Raw genomic sequence first — 14903 nt, forward strand, 5'->3', positions numbered from 1 at the left:
CGTATACTGACTGTGCTGTTTATACCAGTTACCAACAAGCCTTTAAATCCCTACAGATTATTTTAGGGGGGCTAATTTTTCGTGGTGACATTTTTACATGCATAGCTATGATATACTGTAAGTCCCAATGTTCATTCATTCATTTGACTTGCATGCCTAAGCAGGGCCCCGCCAGTGACCTGAACAAGCGGTTGCTTCGTTTTGTTGGGCCTAAAGCGCAATCCAAACTTGAAATTGATCGCGTTATGTGAAACTGATCATGTCATGTGATGCAGAACTTTCGCTTTCTGATAGGGCAGCAAATGTCTTGCGTAAGACATCGATAAAACTTTTTATCCATCCATCCATTTTCCAATCCGCCTATCCTCACAAAGGTCGTGGGTGTGCCGGAGCCCATCCCAGTTGTCTTCAGGCAGTAGGCGGGTCTACCCCAAACTGCTTGCCAGCCAATCAGGGCACACATAGGCAATCAAGCATTCGCATTCACACTTGGGGGGGGGGGGGGGGGGACATTTTAGAGTGCTCCATTAACCTGCCATGCACGTATGTGGGAGGAAACCGTAGTACCCGTAAAAAACCCACATAGGCACAGGGAGAACATGCGAACTTCCCGCACAGGAAAGCCGGACCCGTAATCAAACCCTGCACCTCTGCACTGTGAGGCAGATGTGCTAACCAGTCGACCACCGTGCTGCCTTGAAACATTTTATTATAAAAGAAATACGATTTGACATGAAAATAACTTTCTCATAAAGCACATTGGAAACGCAGCTTTTCCTGTTGCCAGTCTCAAAGCCGCCCCTGCATCGACAAAATGGAAAGACTCCATTGGGAGTCGCATTTGGAATATCGGCGGTTGTGCCAGCAAATTGGCAGACGGCAACGCGAATGTCATATGAAAAATACCCTGATGGACATTTGAACGAGTCATGTGACCCTCATCTTAAACCAAGACTATTTGAGTTCAAAAGCTCTTTTATGGAGGTGAGAAAAAGGAAACAAAAAAAAAAAACTGACGCATTTATATAGAAGTGCACCAAAACTGATGGGCATCGGCTGGCCACTTTGGACATACACTCATCATCATCATCACAATTATTCTTTTTGCCCTCACTCAGGCTGGTGGCGTTGTCATCCCGCAACGAAAAAGGAAGCGAGCGTGACGGCGTGACTGACAGCTACGTAAAGATGAGTCCAGCCTCGGCGTAAACTTGGAAGACTTTCTCGATGGCGTTGACGTAGGCGGCCGTTCGCAAGTCCAAGCCCAGCCGGAACGTGCTGGCCGTGCGCATGATTTGCTGCGGGAAGACGACAAGGGACGCAAGGTTGAGGGCGGAGCAGGAAGCGAGCGCACGCACGCACGGGCGTGAGCGGGCCTTACCCTGGCCGAGCGCTCCATGGTGAAGGCCAAGCCCGAGTGAACGATGTCCTTCTCTGACGCCCCCTGCGGCAGAGTGCAGGTATGACCACACACGTAACCATAAACGCACTTGCCATACGATCTCTACAAGATAAGAGCTGCCACTTTTTGAACAGTTGTTGGGAAAAAAAGAGGCTTCTAGCTGTTTGGTGCCACTGCCAGCTGAAGTTGCGTCGTGAAAAGTCAACCTGAATGCAAGAGAATCATACTTTGTGTATTTCAAACGCCAATCAAATGCTTAGCTTAATGCTAACATACAATGGAAAATGCCATTGGCATGCTGGTGATTAGCATCAGTTGAAAATCCTCACCAGAATGGACAAGTACAATCCAAAAGTGGTTTCGCGTGAAAAGTGTCCACAATTGGGTGCTCGATCTCCTTTGCCGCGTCGGTATTTGCGCGAGGCCGGCACATTCGACTACTCACAGCGATGCGTGCCTGGAACTCCGAGGTGGGAACGATGGGAATGGCACCGCCGTGCTTGCCGAACTTCCTCTCCAGACTCTCTTGGACAGACACTGAAGAGGGGGTGGGGGTGGGAAATGAGACAACAAAAACATCCTGCGTGCTCACATCTGGCAAGATTGGTACAGCATAGGATTGCATGGAGTCAGAGCTCCATCTAGTGGACGGGCGCTAGTAGGACATCATTCTGCACAATCCCAACACTGATTTCCTTGTTTCATGAGGTAGTAAGAAGATCGTTTAACGGCGGCCAATTGTGATTATGGTGAAAAGTGCTAATACTGACCAATAAAGTTGTGTGACGGGCGAACTTCTCCAACTCTTATTCGTTGGAGGAGTTATTTCTCCACCCGGCATTGGAAACAAAATTATTATTGAGCAGCAACAGCTGTCAAGCGTTGAGATCAAGCTTTTTGGATTCAAGCCGAAACGTCTTCAGGGGCAAACAAGAGTCCATTCGACCAGATTCAACTTTTTTTTTGGGGGGGGGGGGGGTACGGTGCTCCGCGCCAACTCACTCAGCAGGTGGTAGTTGGAGTCCCTCTCGTATTTGAAGGTCAAGCGGCCGTAACTGACGTGATTCAGGTTCTTCAGCCACTCAAAGTACGACACGGTCACGCCGCCCGCGTTCAGGTACATGTCCTACATGGAGGCAGTGGGTGAGAGGGGCGGGGGGGGGGGGGGGGGGCGGGAGGGGTGTGAACCTGACATGTTAGCATAAGGTTAGCGGACAGATTCTCACCGGGATAACCAGGATGTTTCTGTCCAGGAAGATGCGGTCGGCCTCGGGGGTGGTCGGACCGTTGGCGCCCTCGGCGATGATCTGCACAAACAACATGGACGACAACAGCGCCTTCATCTTTGACTGGACACGCGATATCTTCGTCACATGGTAGGCACACACACACACACACACACACACACGTGAAAGAATGAAAAACGATGCAACTAGCGATACTAGCGATAACTAGTGGGTGACCTTGGCCTTGACGTTGGGCGCGTTTCTTTTGGTGAGCTGCTTCTCCCCGGCGGCGGGAATGAGGATGTCGCAGTCGGCCTCCAGGATGCTCCCGTCGTACGGCGTCGAGTTGGGGAAGCCCACGATGGTCCCGTTGGCCTGCAGATACACCGCAGAGCTCACTTTTTTTTTTTGTTCCGTCCACGGCGAGGCGACAGGGGCGGGGGGGTACCGCACCAGTTTGTATTCCTCCAGTTCTTTGGGGTCGATGCCGTCCGGATTCCAGATGCTCCCGTCGATCTCGCCCACGCCCACGCATTTGGCTCCGTAGCGGTGAAGGTAGCGCATAGAGTGCAGACCCACGTTGCCAAAACCCTGAAGCACAAGATTAGGCCAAAGTCAAAATGCTGCAAGTGAGCCCCCCAATACCATGTTTCCTTAAGATGGAACCCAATGGGAGAAGATACAGCGAGAATAGCAGAGGCCCCAGAATTGAGCCCTGTGGAACACCGCATGACAGGGGAGAGATGTCAACAATGCTCGAAGCGAGCCGGATTGAAACTCTCACGAAGGAACAACAAGACTCTCATCCAGCTCGGTCGTCCCCGAATGTCAAGACACCTCAGTAAACTAAAAAAAAATAAAAAAGATAGCTTGGCTAACAGTGACTTTGGCCGCCATTTTGTCCTCAATAAGGCGGCCGGTGGCAAGGCGCTATACCTGAATGACGAAGGTCTTGTTGTGGAAACCGGGACACATCCCCAGCTGGCTCACGAAGGCCGCCTCATTGATGAAGTTCTCGATGCCATGGAAGACGCCTCTCCCGGTGGCCGAGATGCGTCCGTGGATGCCCCCCTGGCTGATGGGCTTGCCGGTCACGCAGGCGTGAGCGTTGATGTCCTGGGTCGGGGTGTGGCGCGTACGTTCAGAGGCAGGGGCGAGGCCACGCCGGGCGGGGGTGCGCAACTCACGTTGTAGCCCATGGTGGTGGCGAAGGTGTCGGCGATCCACGACATCTCTCGCTCGCCCGTGCCCATGTCCGGAGCAGGGACGTCGATGCCGGGTCCTGCGCAGCAAAACAAAACAACAAAAAAATGGACACTTTGAGCTTTTTTTTCCGGTTCGATTTCACTTTTGTCCCCCGAAATCCATGTCTGATTTTTCCTGTTTTCTGACAGACTTAATCAAAGGACTATGACTGTTTTTAAATCAAGTCTGGGATTTGCTTTATTTCTCTGGACCCCCCCCCCCCCCCCCCCCCCCAGCATCAGCATGCCGAGAAATGTCGAGAATTTCTTGTTTTTTTTGTTTGTTTTTGGACTCACCAATGAATCCTTTCTTTGCCAGCTCCACGGTGAACCTCCTGGTGATCTTCTCCAACTCATTATCCTGGAAACCATCGACGAGAACCATCTCAACATCGAGGTCATCACGCAACACAATTAAAAGAGCACGGGTAGAAACGTGGACCCGCTTGAAGAGGAACGACACCCGCAAAAAAAAAAGGACAAGGAGGAGGAGGAAACGAAAAGACGATGGCTGACTTACGGAATATTTCTTGGGGTTGATCTTGACTCCCGCCTTTGCGCCACCAAAAGGAACATCTGCGAGACAGCCGCACCGGATGAGTATTCATCGGACTGTAAATGTGTTTGAATTTGCGTTCATGTTGTTTGGACTGACCAACCACGGCACACTTGTAGGTCATCAGCGACGCCAGCGCTTTGACCTCGTCAACAGACACGTCCATGCTGTAGCGGATCCCTGAAACGCAAACAACAACGCGGGTTTTCTCCTTTTTCAATCGATGGACGTCGCGCTACCCGCTGAACCCAAGCATGTGATCCCCGTAAGAATGTGAGGACGACATGACGAGTGCTCCTCAAAGTTCCGCTGATGGAAGAAGATCATCTTCCCGTTGAATCCCGTTTGCCAGTACCCGCGTTTACTTTGGGAAACTGATCAACATTTGCAGATTTTTGACATCCGTTACAGGGTAAACCAGGAATCGAAACTTTGGTCTGATACTACCACGAGTGTTCTTTTATTAGCGTGTAATTGACATGTAGCTGTCCGTCAAGCGTCGTGTACTCGTGCACGTGACCTAGTAGGCCTTCCTTGGCATCGATCGGTAGCCAAGAAGGTCTGACTTACCAAAGGGTTTCCTTTAAGTTAATGGATAGGGATTAAAAAAAAAATCATAATAATGATTTCGCAGTGACCTTTAATGCTACATCGCTTTTTGTCCCGTTCCTGTAGAACAGGGGGGTGCCCATTAGGTCGATCCTGATCTACCGGTAAATCTAAGACAGGTCCCAAGTAGACCTGAGGAGTGTCGAGGAGAAAAAAAAACAAAACAACCAGTTGTGTGTCTTTGTACATGTTAGTAATATATTTTATGTGTTAGTGTACGCTGCACCCTAATCATCCTATCAGTCTCATTTTCACCCAAAAAAAGTTTTAAAAATAAAATAGAGCAGTTAAATCTTGAATTTACGATGGCGCGTAATTACGTCACCGGAAGTTGTTAGCGCCAGTAATGGTAGATCCCGGGACATGTTAGTAATATATTTTTTGTGTTAATGTACGCTGCACACTAATCATCCTATCAGTCTCATTTTCACAAAAAAATGTTTTAAAAATAAAATAGAGCAGGTAAATCTTGAATTTACGATGGCGCGTAATTGCGTCACCGGAAGTTGTTAGCGCCAGTAATGGTAGATCCCGGGAGGTTAGTTGATCGAAAAGTAGATCTTCGGTCCAAAAAGTGTGGGCACCCCTGCTGTAGAATAATGGATAGAATTAGATAGTTGCAGCCCTAACGGCATAACAGTGTACGAAGCTGAATTGTTTTCAGATGTGCATTAAAAAGGCTTCCCAGGTCCTCCCTCCGCCAGCCAGACCTGAATGTTGACATTCCTGGTCTGGGCGGGGCTTCCGCGCTTTCCTCGAAGCCAGCGTCGTTGCTCGTGGACAGAGGAAGGGGTTCCCGGCCGCCCCGCCCACGCCACACCCCCCGATCCCTCCGCCCGGTGGTCTAACTAACCTCCCTTGCAGGGCATCCTGTGCTGGCTGTGCTGAGCACGGATTCCCTCGATCACCTCCCATTCGCCGTTGTCCCTCTTGATGGGGAAGCTGATGCTTAGGACGTGGTTACACGGCTTGATGATCTTAAGGATCCCGCGCACGCGCTTCCTCTTGTTTTCGGCGCTCTCGCGCGTCTTCAGCTCCTCCACCAGTTTGTCTTCCACGATGGCGGCGCCGCGGTCGAAGAAGCCCTCCACCATGCCGAAGAAGTTGGGGTCGTCGTCGTCGCCCGGCTCCGCGGCGGCCCGCTGCGAGTAGCCGCGGTGGCGTCGCGGCGGCTGCGGGGCCAAAGGCTCCGCGGTCAGTCGGTAGAAGCCGGTCGTCCCACGGACGAGCAGCCCCGCCAAGTTCCGCCGGTACATGTTGACTTTGTTGAACTCGTGTGGCGACGTTGGCTCAAAGACGACGAGAGAGACCAAGTTTGAAAAGTTAACGCGGAAGTGGGTGTGACGCCAACCCCCCCGTGTCCACCCCCCCCCAAAAAAACTCCTCCTCTTCCTCCGTTTTCTGTTCCTGTTCGACGACTTCACCTGGACGACAACATCTGGACCTCGTTAGCCGCCTAGCTTAGCCTAGCATTAGCTACCGCGTATGTATTTCGGAACGCTGGTGACTAGCGGGTCCCAAATGATTTTTTTTTTCAAAATTAACATGTTTTGTCCTTCCTTAATCGAAGCCCCTCGTGTTTGTGTAACCTTTTATTTGGATGGTTCCTCAAATTGTGTCATTGAAAGCTATTTATTCGTTTATTTTATTCAGTACAGTAAAATGTCATTGAATTAGAATTAAAACGGGATTTCGTTACTAAAAGAAATGACACGCTCACATTTAGCCAGCTAAAACATTTGAGAACAAATTTGCCATGGCGCGCTGGTTGCAGACAGTAACAAACACAAATGGACAAAGTGATGTACACAAAACAAACAACTAAATTAACATAAATAACTAAATGAAATGCCTCCAACTCCCTTCGCGCTTGGCAAACGGGTAGGGAGTTGGATTCCCTCTAGTTGCGCATGTGTGCGAGGCATAGTTGTTGGCAGACGAAAGAGAAGCCAAGGGAATGATGAGGGCGCCACCATCCAAATTCTTCAGTGTGGCGTCACGAGTAAACAATTGGAGTTTCCAAACATTCTGTCGTTTGTTGGCAGGTAACGCAGATGCACAAAAACATTGCTTACGTTCTGTTGACTCCGCTCCGGCATCACTTTTTATTTTTAGCACAGACTCTGATTCCTCTCATCTGCACCTCTTTTGATATTTGGCATCGAGTGAGGTTAATCGGCCGCTTCTTTCTCTCTCAGCATGTGTGAGTGGCCCAAGATCTACGCGTTTCTGGCCGCCCCGCGGCCCTCGACTTGTGACGGCGGCTTGCAGAGGGTGCGGCCCCCGCCCCGCTGGAGACGACTGAAGCTCACCTGGCGGGAAGGCCACCTCATCCCTGCAACCGGTGAGACTGACTTGACTCGACCGATGCGGGCTGAACACGACGTGTTTTCTCAGTTGTATGTTTCTGAGCTTTTGCAACCGTTTCCACAAACGCCAAATAAACCGATTCTGGATGGATGTAATGTATGTAAGTTGATGAGCCATTGAGGAGCCGACGATGAGAAGAAAGGAGCGTTAGCGCATAGCGCCGATGTGGATTTGGAACTGGGAGTCGCGGCTTGGAGTTTGAAGCGGATTACGTGGGACAGGAGAAGTAAACTAATCTCTTTTCGTCAGTGGATGCTACAGCTTCGTGTTTGCTTTCAAAACTTAGCTTGTAGCAGACGTGTGCACATTTTCACCTCTAATCCACTGGTGAAAGGACACTTTGATCCTCTCCTCTTTCATCTATAACTGCTTCAGACAACAAAGTGTATGCAGAAAATTGGTGAAGATTGCACGACTGCCTGTGTCCTATGTGTTGTGTTGTGTTGTTTTTTTTGTTATTTTGACTTCAAAATGGCGCCGCGAGAGTGGCTGCCTTTCCAGCACCTCCCACATTTTGTTGTTCTACTTCTTCCTTTCATAACTTTGCTGCTGTGAATTGGGACTTTCTCCATTGCGAGACTAATAAAGGGTTTCTTATCTTATCTTATCTGATTCTCAGACGAAGATGGCGGCACACAGGAGGATGAAAGCGCACCCAAGGATTCTACGGCCTCAACCAGTCATCAGAACGCCGGGCGGTCGCGCCGCCCAGAAGACCAGCGAGCATCCCACCATGGCGAGGTCTCGCATTTGCCAGTTGATCAGCCTGAAGCGCAGCTGTCCCTCTTCAGCCGGTACCTCTCCACTTGGACCCTGAGCCAAGCCTTATTCCTCAGAGGCGTCCAATCGTCACGCTGCGCTACCGAACCCGAACGCACTCAAACGTCAGCGGCCCACGCGCCTGGCACACCGGAGCTCTTCAGTCCAGCCTCCGGCTCGCCTCGAGGGGATGATGAGCTCCCTGGTGCGATGAGGCGCTCTCCCGAAGGTCCAGGCGGGCCCGTTAGTCTGGCCCGGGTGGAGCGAGGAGGTGTGGTCCTGGAGGCCACCTCGAATGGCGTACTGTGCTCGCAGGAGGCCGAGCGTCCCGTTTCAGCTTCCGCTTTCAAAAGAGCTCGTCTCGGCGAGGCGTCCGCTGCCAAAGGCTTTCCGGCTACCACAACGCTTCTGGCCCGATGTGCCGATGCGGCGGCTCGTTATCGGGTTCTGGTTGCCGTGGTTCATCCCTCTCAACTGAAGGAAATCAAGGTAACCGGTTGACGGCGACCTGACAAAGATGTCCGCCCTCGCTAAATTGCGCTTTGCCTTTTGTGGTTTTGGGTGCATCACAGATTTTCCTATTGTACGTAAAATTATTGCCGTGACCTTTATGTCATGCTATGCTCAAATATATTCCCATAATAATACAATCAAGATGGTGGATTTGGTCCCCTAGCTGTGGTCTGAAACTCGCCCGCATGACTTGATGGCGACCCGATCACGTGATCGGAAATACGGGCCTATCGTGTGTTTTTTTTTTAAGTGATCAGGAAAATGATGGTAACAACCACGATACTAAACGTCAACATGAAGCGGCTTGTCGTCCTTCAAGGTGAAGCGCGGCGCGTCTGCGGGCTCCCTGCTGCCCCTGGCCAGCCTGGTGGTGACGGACCAATCGGCCGTGGACATGACGGTGCTGCTGTGGCGGCGGGCGGCGTTCTGGGCGGCGGCCGTCGGTGTCGGAGATGTCCTCTTCATCACAGGTGCGCTAACATAGCAAGCTCGCGCTTAAGCCCCCCCGCTTAAGCACTTTTGCGATTAATGTGTGGGTGTGGGTTGGCGGGTTCCATCCTGACCTTTGACCTCATCTGTCCGTGTCAGACCTGCAGCTGAGGGAGGACACCTGGAGGGGAGAGACCATACTGGAGTCCACCTTCAGCAGCAAACTGCTCAACTTGGGTCACATCAGTGACCCCAGCTGCCCCGCAGGTACCCCTCCCCACGCGTCTCAGCCGCCGAGAGCCCCTCTGGTTCACCTCCCGCCCGCCCTCCGTTTGTCTTTCAGGTGGCCAGCATGTCAATGCTAGCTCCGTCTCTTCTCTCTCCGACTTTCTCCGAGAGCGGCGCCCTCTGCTGCTGTCCGTGCCGCGACGCCCCCCCCAGGACATGAAGCGTCTGCCGTACGCCCCCCTGTGGCCACGCGCAGTCAACACGCTGTTCCACGCCTTGCTGCGTGTCAGCCACGCATACGTCAGTGCGGGTGAGTGACGAGGGACTGCGGTGTGGCCGGCGCGTCGTCGCGCGTGTTGGGGCGAGGTTGACGCAAAATGTGTGGCCATGATTGGTCGCTACTTGAGATGGACAAAATCAGGGTGGCTTTTACCGCTCATCTCATATTCCACAAACATAATATTCATCAGAACGCGGTGTTTCCACAAGTGGGGCCGCATTGAACAAATTCAATTTGGGCCTTGATTTCCCTTAGTACAATTTTGGCAGAGCCGCTCCCGAGCGCCCCCTGCTGTCATTGGATCCACCAAAGCTGAGCGGTGAATTAACAATGGTCAAAAAAAACGTTGGTTTTGTCATACACGTCCATGCAAACGCGAACGTTTTCCTCTTCTTAGTAGACGCAGTAATTGGAAAGGATGATTGATTGCTGAAATATTTGTCGGGGGGGGGCAGCCCTACCTGTTATGTGTTATTGTGTGTCGCTAGGTGTGTCACCACGTTTTGTCCCATGTGTGGCAGAGTGGCGAGCGGAGGCGGAGTCTTGCCGCAGGTCAGCTCTGGAGCGTCACGCGGTGGCGAGCGTGATGGGGGCTGACGGTCAGAAGGGGGCGCTGCTGCTGTGGGGTTCAGCTCTGGACTGGCTTCCGAGCTTCAGGAAGCACCGAGGTTGGCTTGCTGTCCGTCTGTCTGTGTGTCCCAAGTGTGTTGGCCTTGTCACGTGACCGCGCGGTGACTTCCTGTCACCTTCAGATGCCGTCTGGGATATTCGCTTCCTCCTGGTCAGGGAGGCTCCAGACTCTGATCTCCCCGAGCTTCACACGACCCCCTGGAGCGACGTCCGGCGAGTGGACGCCGCCGACCCGCGGCTCGGCCGTTTTTTGTGCGCGACCGGTGGCGGCGTGGAGATGGACGTGGACACGCTGCTCTCACAGCAATACTCAGGTGGCAACGCTCGCGCACCTCCTGACATCGGTCGATGTCAAGACACAAACGACGCCGAGCTGTCATGCGAACTTTTGAGAAAGGGGTGCCGTGTAAATCTCGACTTCAGAGTTCGTTCGTGCAAGCACGGGCAGGCAGTCCATGAAAAAAAAAAAAAGTGGTTGACTAATATTTTCAATCGTCGCTCCCCTCAAACATTTCTGCAGGAGCCGTCCGTGTTCACACAAGTGTATTCTTCGCCGTTCAAAGGCTAATTATCTATGAAGTCATCTTCTAGCGCTTCACAAAGGCTGCGGTATCGGGCGTCAACTGCTCACAGTATCAGTGAGGCGCTTGTGAAGGCGCCCTCCAGTGGACAAAATGAGCAACAACGGTTACTCTGATTGAAAAATTGCAGTTGATGTCTCCTGATTGGACGTCTGAAGGCGCCCTCCAGTGGACAAAATGAGCAACAACGGTTACTCTGATTGAAAAATTGCAGTTGACGTCTCCTGATTGGACGTCTGAAGGCGCCCTCCAGTGGACAAAATGAGCAACAACCGTTACTCTGATTGAAAAATTGCAGTTGATGTCTCCTGATTGGACGTCTGAAGGCGCCCTCCAGTGGACAAAATGAGCAACGACGGTTACTCTGATTGAAAAATTGCAGTTGATGTCTCCTGATTGGGCGTCTGACAGGACGCTTGCAGCCCGTGGGCCGTAGTTTTAATTGCCCACCATTGACGGGGAAGGGAGTGGTCGCCCGTGAACGTCGGGGGCTCAGGCCGGCCATTGTGACTCTGACTTGTCATCCATGCGACGCGTGACCCGAGCGATGCGCTGAAGGCATTCGTGTCGTCCGCAGGGGAGGCGCTACTCAAGGTGCAGGCGCTAGCTTTCCGCTTCCAGCCTTCCCACGACGCGCCGCGGCCCGTCTTGGACAGCTCCGCGCCGCTTTCCGCGTTCCTGGCGGCGCTGAGCGGCGACGTGACGTATTCGGGCTGCGGCCGCTGCGCTGCCGAGCTTGACGTCGACGACAATGGAATTTACCTTCCTTGCTACCCTTGTCTGCCTACCCGCGCCGTGCGGCGATACTACAGGTGAGAGACGCGGGGGCGCCGCCTGTCTGACAGGGGGGGGGGGGTGTATTGGACACCTTCAAATGTCGGCGCTGTCTGCAGGCCGGCCGTGTTGACGGTGAGCGGGGGGGGCTCCGCGCAGGTGTGCGTTCAGCTGCCCGCCGTCGCCGTGCAGAAGATTCTGGACGTGCCGCCCGACGGGCTACTCCGAAACGCAGGTGAGACCCGCTTTGTAGCGTTCCGATTGGCTCTCGGCTCCGCTTTGAATCTTTCCTATTGGCCGTCAGCTGCGGGCTCCGACGTCAAACAAGTCCAGGTGGCGGCGGAGAGGCTCCACGCGCTCTTGAGCCTTCCCAGAAAAGACGTGCTCATAACCGTGCGCAGCCTTTTCCTGTGTGATGAGAACAGCGCCCCCATCAGTCGGGAGTTAACGCTGCTCGACCTCCACTTTGCCTCCGACACGTGAAGAACGCCCGGCACGCACGGCTCAGTCAGGTCAGCTCACGTCTTTTGTGAAGGATCACTCTGTTGTCCCAGCAACGGATTATGATTCACACGGGCTTGGACACGATTCTTTTCGATGCTTGAGTGTCAGAGTGACTCAAAGAACTCACACGGCCTTTGTGTCCTTGAGCAAGAGTCAGTGTGAAACGCTTTGAGTGCCTTGTCGCTGGAAAAACGCAATCCGAGCGAAAGACGCTCAAACAAACTTTTTTTTTTAAAAAATCAATTTTCTGACCCACTTATCCTCACACGGGTTGCAAGGCATGCTGGAGCCTATCCCAGCTGTCTTCGGGCAGTAGGCTGGGGACACCCTGAACCGGTTGCCAGCCAATCGCAGGGCACACATAGACGAACACCCATCCGCGCTCACACTCGCACCAAGGGACAATTTTAAAGTGCTCAATCAGCCTGCCACGCATGTTTTTTGGATTGTGGGAGGAAACCAGAGTACCCGGAGAAAAGCCACGCAGGAACGGGGAGAACTTGCAAGCTCCACACAGGAAAGCCGCAATGGAATACTTCAATACTCCCCAATTCGACATGGATTGAGCACACCCTTTTATCAATTCACCTCCTGGCCAGTGGGTGGCGCTTTGCTTATGATTGGCATTGTATGGACAGAAGCCCCCCCCCCTCCCGAAACCCGCCAAAATGGCAATGGAAACGACCAACCATGACGTGAAGCCTGCACGGTTGACATTGGCTCCTTTTTGGATTCGGGTGGAAAATTCCGCAAGACAGGAAATGGACAAAAGCAAGTTCTCGTGGAATTTTTAATATTCATCACAAATTCCAAGAGGAAGCAAATATGAAGTGAACATGCATTAGGACTTTTTCAGCTGTGATGCAGAACTGCCACGTCTACGTTTACACTCCATCTGCACAGACGGATGATTGCTTTGCAAAAAAAAAAAAAAAAAAAAACGGCCACGAAAATAAATTGCTCCAAACTGTCAACAGGTACTCTTCATTATTTGAGTATTACGACGTGTCGCGGCCTCAACATCAAAAAGAAAGCGATTATGGAATGGAGAAGTTCTCAACAAAAGCCAGCCGGGAGTCCATCCGTCCGTTCAAATTGACGTCCGAATTTTGAAAGATCACAGCAAAAAGAGCAAGTTAGAGTGGAGAGCATCTTGTTGCTAAGCCGCAGTCGTTCTGGACTATCTCATGAGTTGCCTTCAAAGATATCTTCTGGACACCACGCCGCTCTAGTTTCCTCTGGATGTTTCTTCAGCCACATCCATCAGATCGTCAAACAAATCTGGTGCAACACAAACGACAAAGAAGCCTGACTTTTAACTCATTCGCTCCCAAAGACGTCTTTAAACGTCTTTTCGGACTTGGTCCACCCGCAAGGCTGACTCTTCTTTCCATTGCTGTCACACATATGGACAATCAAACCTCTTTGTTCCACACTCACCTCCATCACTCAGACCCGTTTGGCCTCTCGGTCCAGGTCCTGCGTCACCCATTTCGCCTCTCGGTCCAGGTCCTGCGCCAGCGGATCCGTCGCTCAATCCTCCGGCTCCGCCTCCCGCCCCTCCGCCCGGGGCGCCTTGCTCGGCGAACAAGCCGTCAAAGCCCGACCGCTTGGGCTTCTTGTCGTCGTCGTCTCTGTCGAGGAATCTGGAGAAGAAGCTTCCCTTGTCGTCGTCGTCGTCGTCTTTTTTCTCGTCTTTTTTGTCGTCTCCTCCGAAAAAAGACTTGAAGCCTCCTTTGTCCTCTTCTTTGCTTTTGACGCCGAGCATGTTCTTAACCACGCCCGTCACAAAGTCCCCTGCACACAAAGGGCGTTAGTTGTCTTTGGCGCCATCGTGTGGACACTCTGACATTGTCTGATATCGACGAAAGGGGTTAATCGCCGTCGACGTATCGGGCACCCCTACTGTACATCTACACCACTAAGATTCCCGATCCACGATTCACATGATCATGTAAAACCGTCAAAAGTGTTAAAACATTTAGAAAGACGTGTGATTGCGCCATTTTTAATTTCTTTTCCAGTTTGGTCACAACAGCTTTCCCAAACTAACCGGTACCTGACTTGTTACGGCGCGTCATGCGACGGAAACAAAATAGAGGAAGCCCCGCGTCAGGAGAAGCGAAACGACTTTTTGCTACTCACCCGCTTTGTCTCCGATCATGTCGGCCACTTTGTCCATCTTTTAGTGTCCGTGTGGCGTCGCGCTGAGGACGAGATTAGGCCACTGAGCGTGACTCTCTGCTCTGCTCTTATTGGCAGACCAGGAAGAGGGGGGCGGGGGGTGGGGGTGTCCATACCGGTTGGACCGGTTCCACCTGTCGCTCTTGAACTATGTGTGTGTGTGTGACTCACCTGACAGATGTACACGTCCAAAACAAAACATTTTTTTTGGGTCACGTGTGTTTTGATTTTAAGTCACATGATCGCCTGTCATGTTGCTCTCATAATATCGTTAATTAACGTGCGTGAGCATGTTTTGCTTTCTCGACAAATTTGCCTGAAGGGAACATGCGGTGCTAATTACAAAGTCGAGCACATTGGATAAGTCAGTGTCACCCCCCCCCATTTTTTTTTTTTTTTTTGCTAAGGTTCATACAGTTCACTGTGTGCATGTGCATGTGTAGAGATCCCACAAGTCTCCCAAAATTGGAAAAAAATAATACACTCCATACATATGGTTCAGAAATGTCTTTCTTTCATATTTATAAATATAAGATAAAGTGATGGTATGGGCAGCAATGTGGGGCGATTTTATTATTTTTTATTGGAGCTTATTTATATTTTGTTAATGGGAT

At 51.8% G+C, this 14903-nt stretch overlaps 3 protein-coding genes and 1 long non-coding RNA gene across 7 annotated transcripts; 2 read left to right on the forward strand and 2 right to left on the reverse strand.

Annotated features, from left to right (window-relative positions):
• Window positions 1-1113: 1113 nt before the first annotated feature.
• LOC127610037 (glutamate dehydrogenase, mitochondrial-like) lies at window positions 1114-6293 on the reverse strand. Its single transcript, XM_052079754.1, has 13 exons — window positions 5891-6293; window positions 4528-4608; window positions 4393-4448; window positions 4170-4233; window positions 3816-3910; window positions 3565-3744; window positions 3082-3219; window positions 2866-3003; window positions 2629-2709; window positions 2405-2528; window positions 1848-1939; window positions 1382-1444; window positions 1114-1298 (listed from the first exon to the last, which is right to left on the reverse strand). Exons 1-13 carry the CDS (start codon window positions 6291-6293, stop codon window positions 1179-1181), a joined length of 1635 nt encoding a protein of 544 aa, XP_051935714.1. The 3' UTR covers window positions 1114-1178.
• shld2 (shieldin complex subunit 2) lies at window positions 6250-13062 on the forward strand. Of its 2 annotated transcripts, none has more exons than XM_052079729.1 (11): window positions 6250-6371; window positions 7236-7381; window positions 8027-8655; window positions 8999-9149; window positions 9268-9375; window positions 9452-9646; window positions 10138-10284; window positions 10369-10560; window positions 11405-11639; window positions 11721-11836; window positions 11906-13062. In XM_052079729.1, the coding sequence occupies exons 1-11, from the start codon at window positions 6292-6294 to the stop codon at window positions 12082-12084; spliced, it is 2178 nt and encodes a 725-aa protein (XP_051935689.1). In that variant the 5' UTR covers window positions 6250-6291; the 3' UTR covers window positions 12085-13062. The 2 variants fall into 2 exon arrangements, with proteins under 2 accessions (XP_051935689.1, XP_051935690.1); XM_052079730.1 differs by lacking the exon at window positions 6250-6371 and adding an exon at window positions 6398-6520.
• On the reverse strand, window positions 13021-14410 carry LOC127610064 (serine, glycine and glutamine-rich protein-like). Of its 3 annotated transcripts, XM_052079797.1 has the most exons (4): window positions 14251-14410; window positions 13615-13902; window positions 13546-13581; window positions 13021-13386 (listed from the first exon to the last, which is right to left on the reverse strand). In XM_052079797.1, exons 1-4 carry the CDS (start codon window positions 14285-14287, stop codon window positions 13334-13336), a joined length of 414 nt encoding a protein of 137 aa, XP_051935757.1. In that variant the 5' UTR covers window positions 14288-14410; the 3' UTR covers window positions 13021-13333. The 3 variants fall into 3 exon arrangements, with proteins under 3 accessions (XP_051935757.1, XP_051935756.1, XP_051935755.1); XM_052079796.1 differs by lacking the exon at window positions 13546-13581 and having other exon boundaries at window positions 13021-13389; window positions 13582-13902; XM_052079795.1 differs by having other exon boundaries at window positions 13546-13902.
• Window positions 13402-13740, forward strand: LOC127610071 (uncharacterized). Its single transcript, XR_007964727.1, has 2 exons — window positions 13402-13581; window positions 13615-13740. It is a non-coding gene; the product is annotated as an uncharacterized LOC127610071 (long non-coding RNA).
• Window positions 14411-14903: the final 493 nt, after the last annotated feature.

The sequence above is a fragment of the Hippocampus zosterae genome, chromosome 11 (genome assembly GCF_025434085.1).
Source record: "Hippocampus zosterae strain Florida chromosome 11, ASM2543408v3, whole genome shotgun sequence".
Taxonomy (NCBI): Eukaryota; Metazoa; Chordata; class Actinopteri; order Syngnathiformes; family Syngnathidae; genus Hippocampus; species Hippocampus zosterae.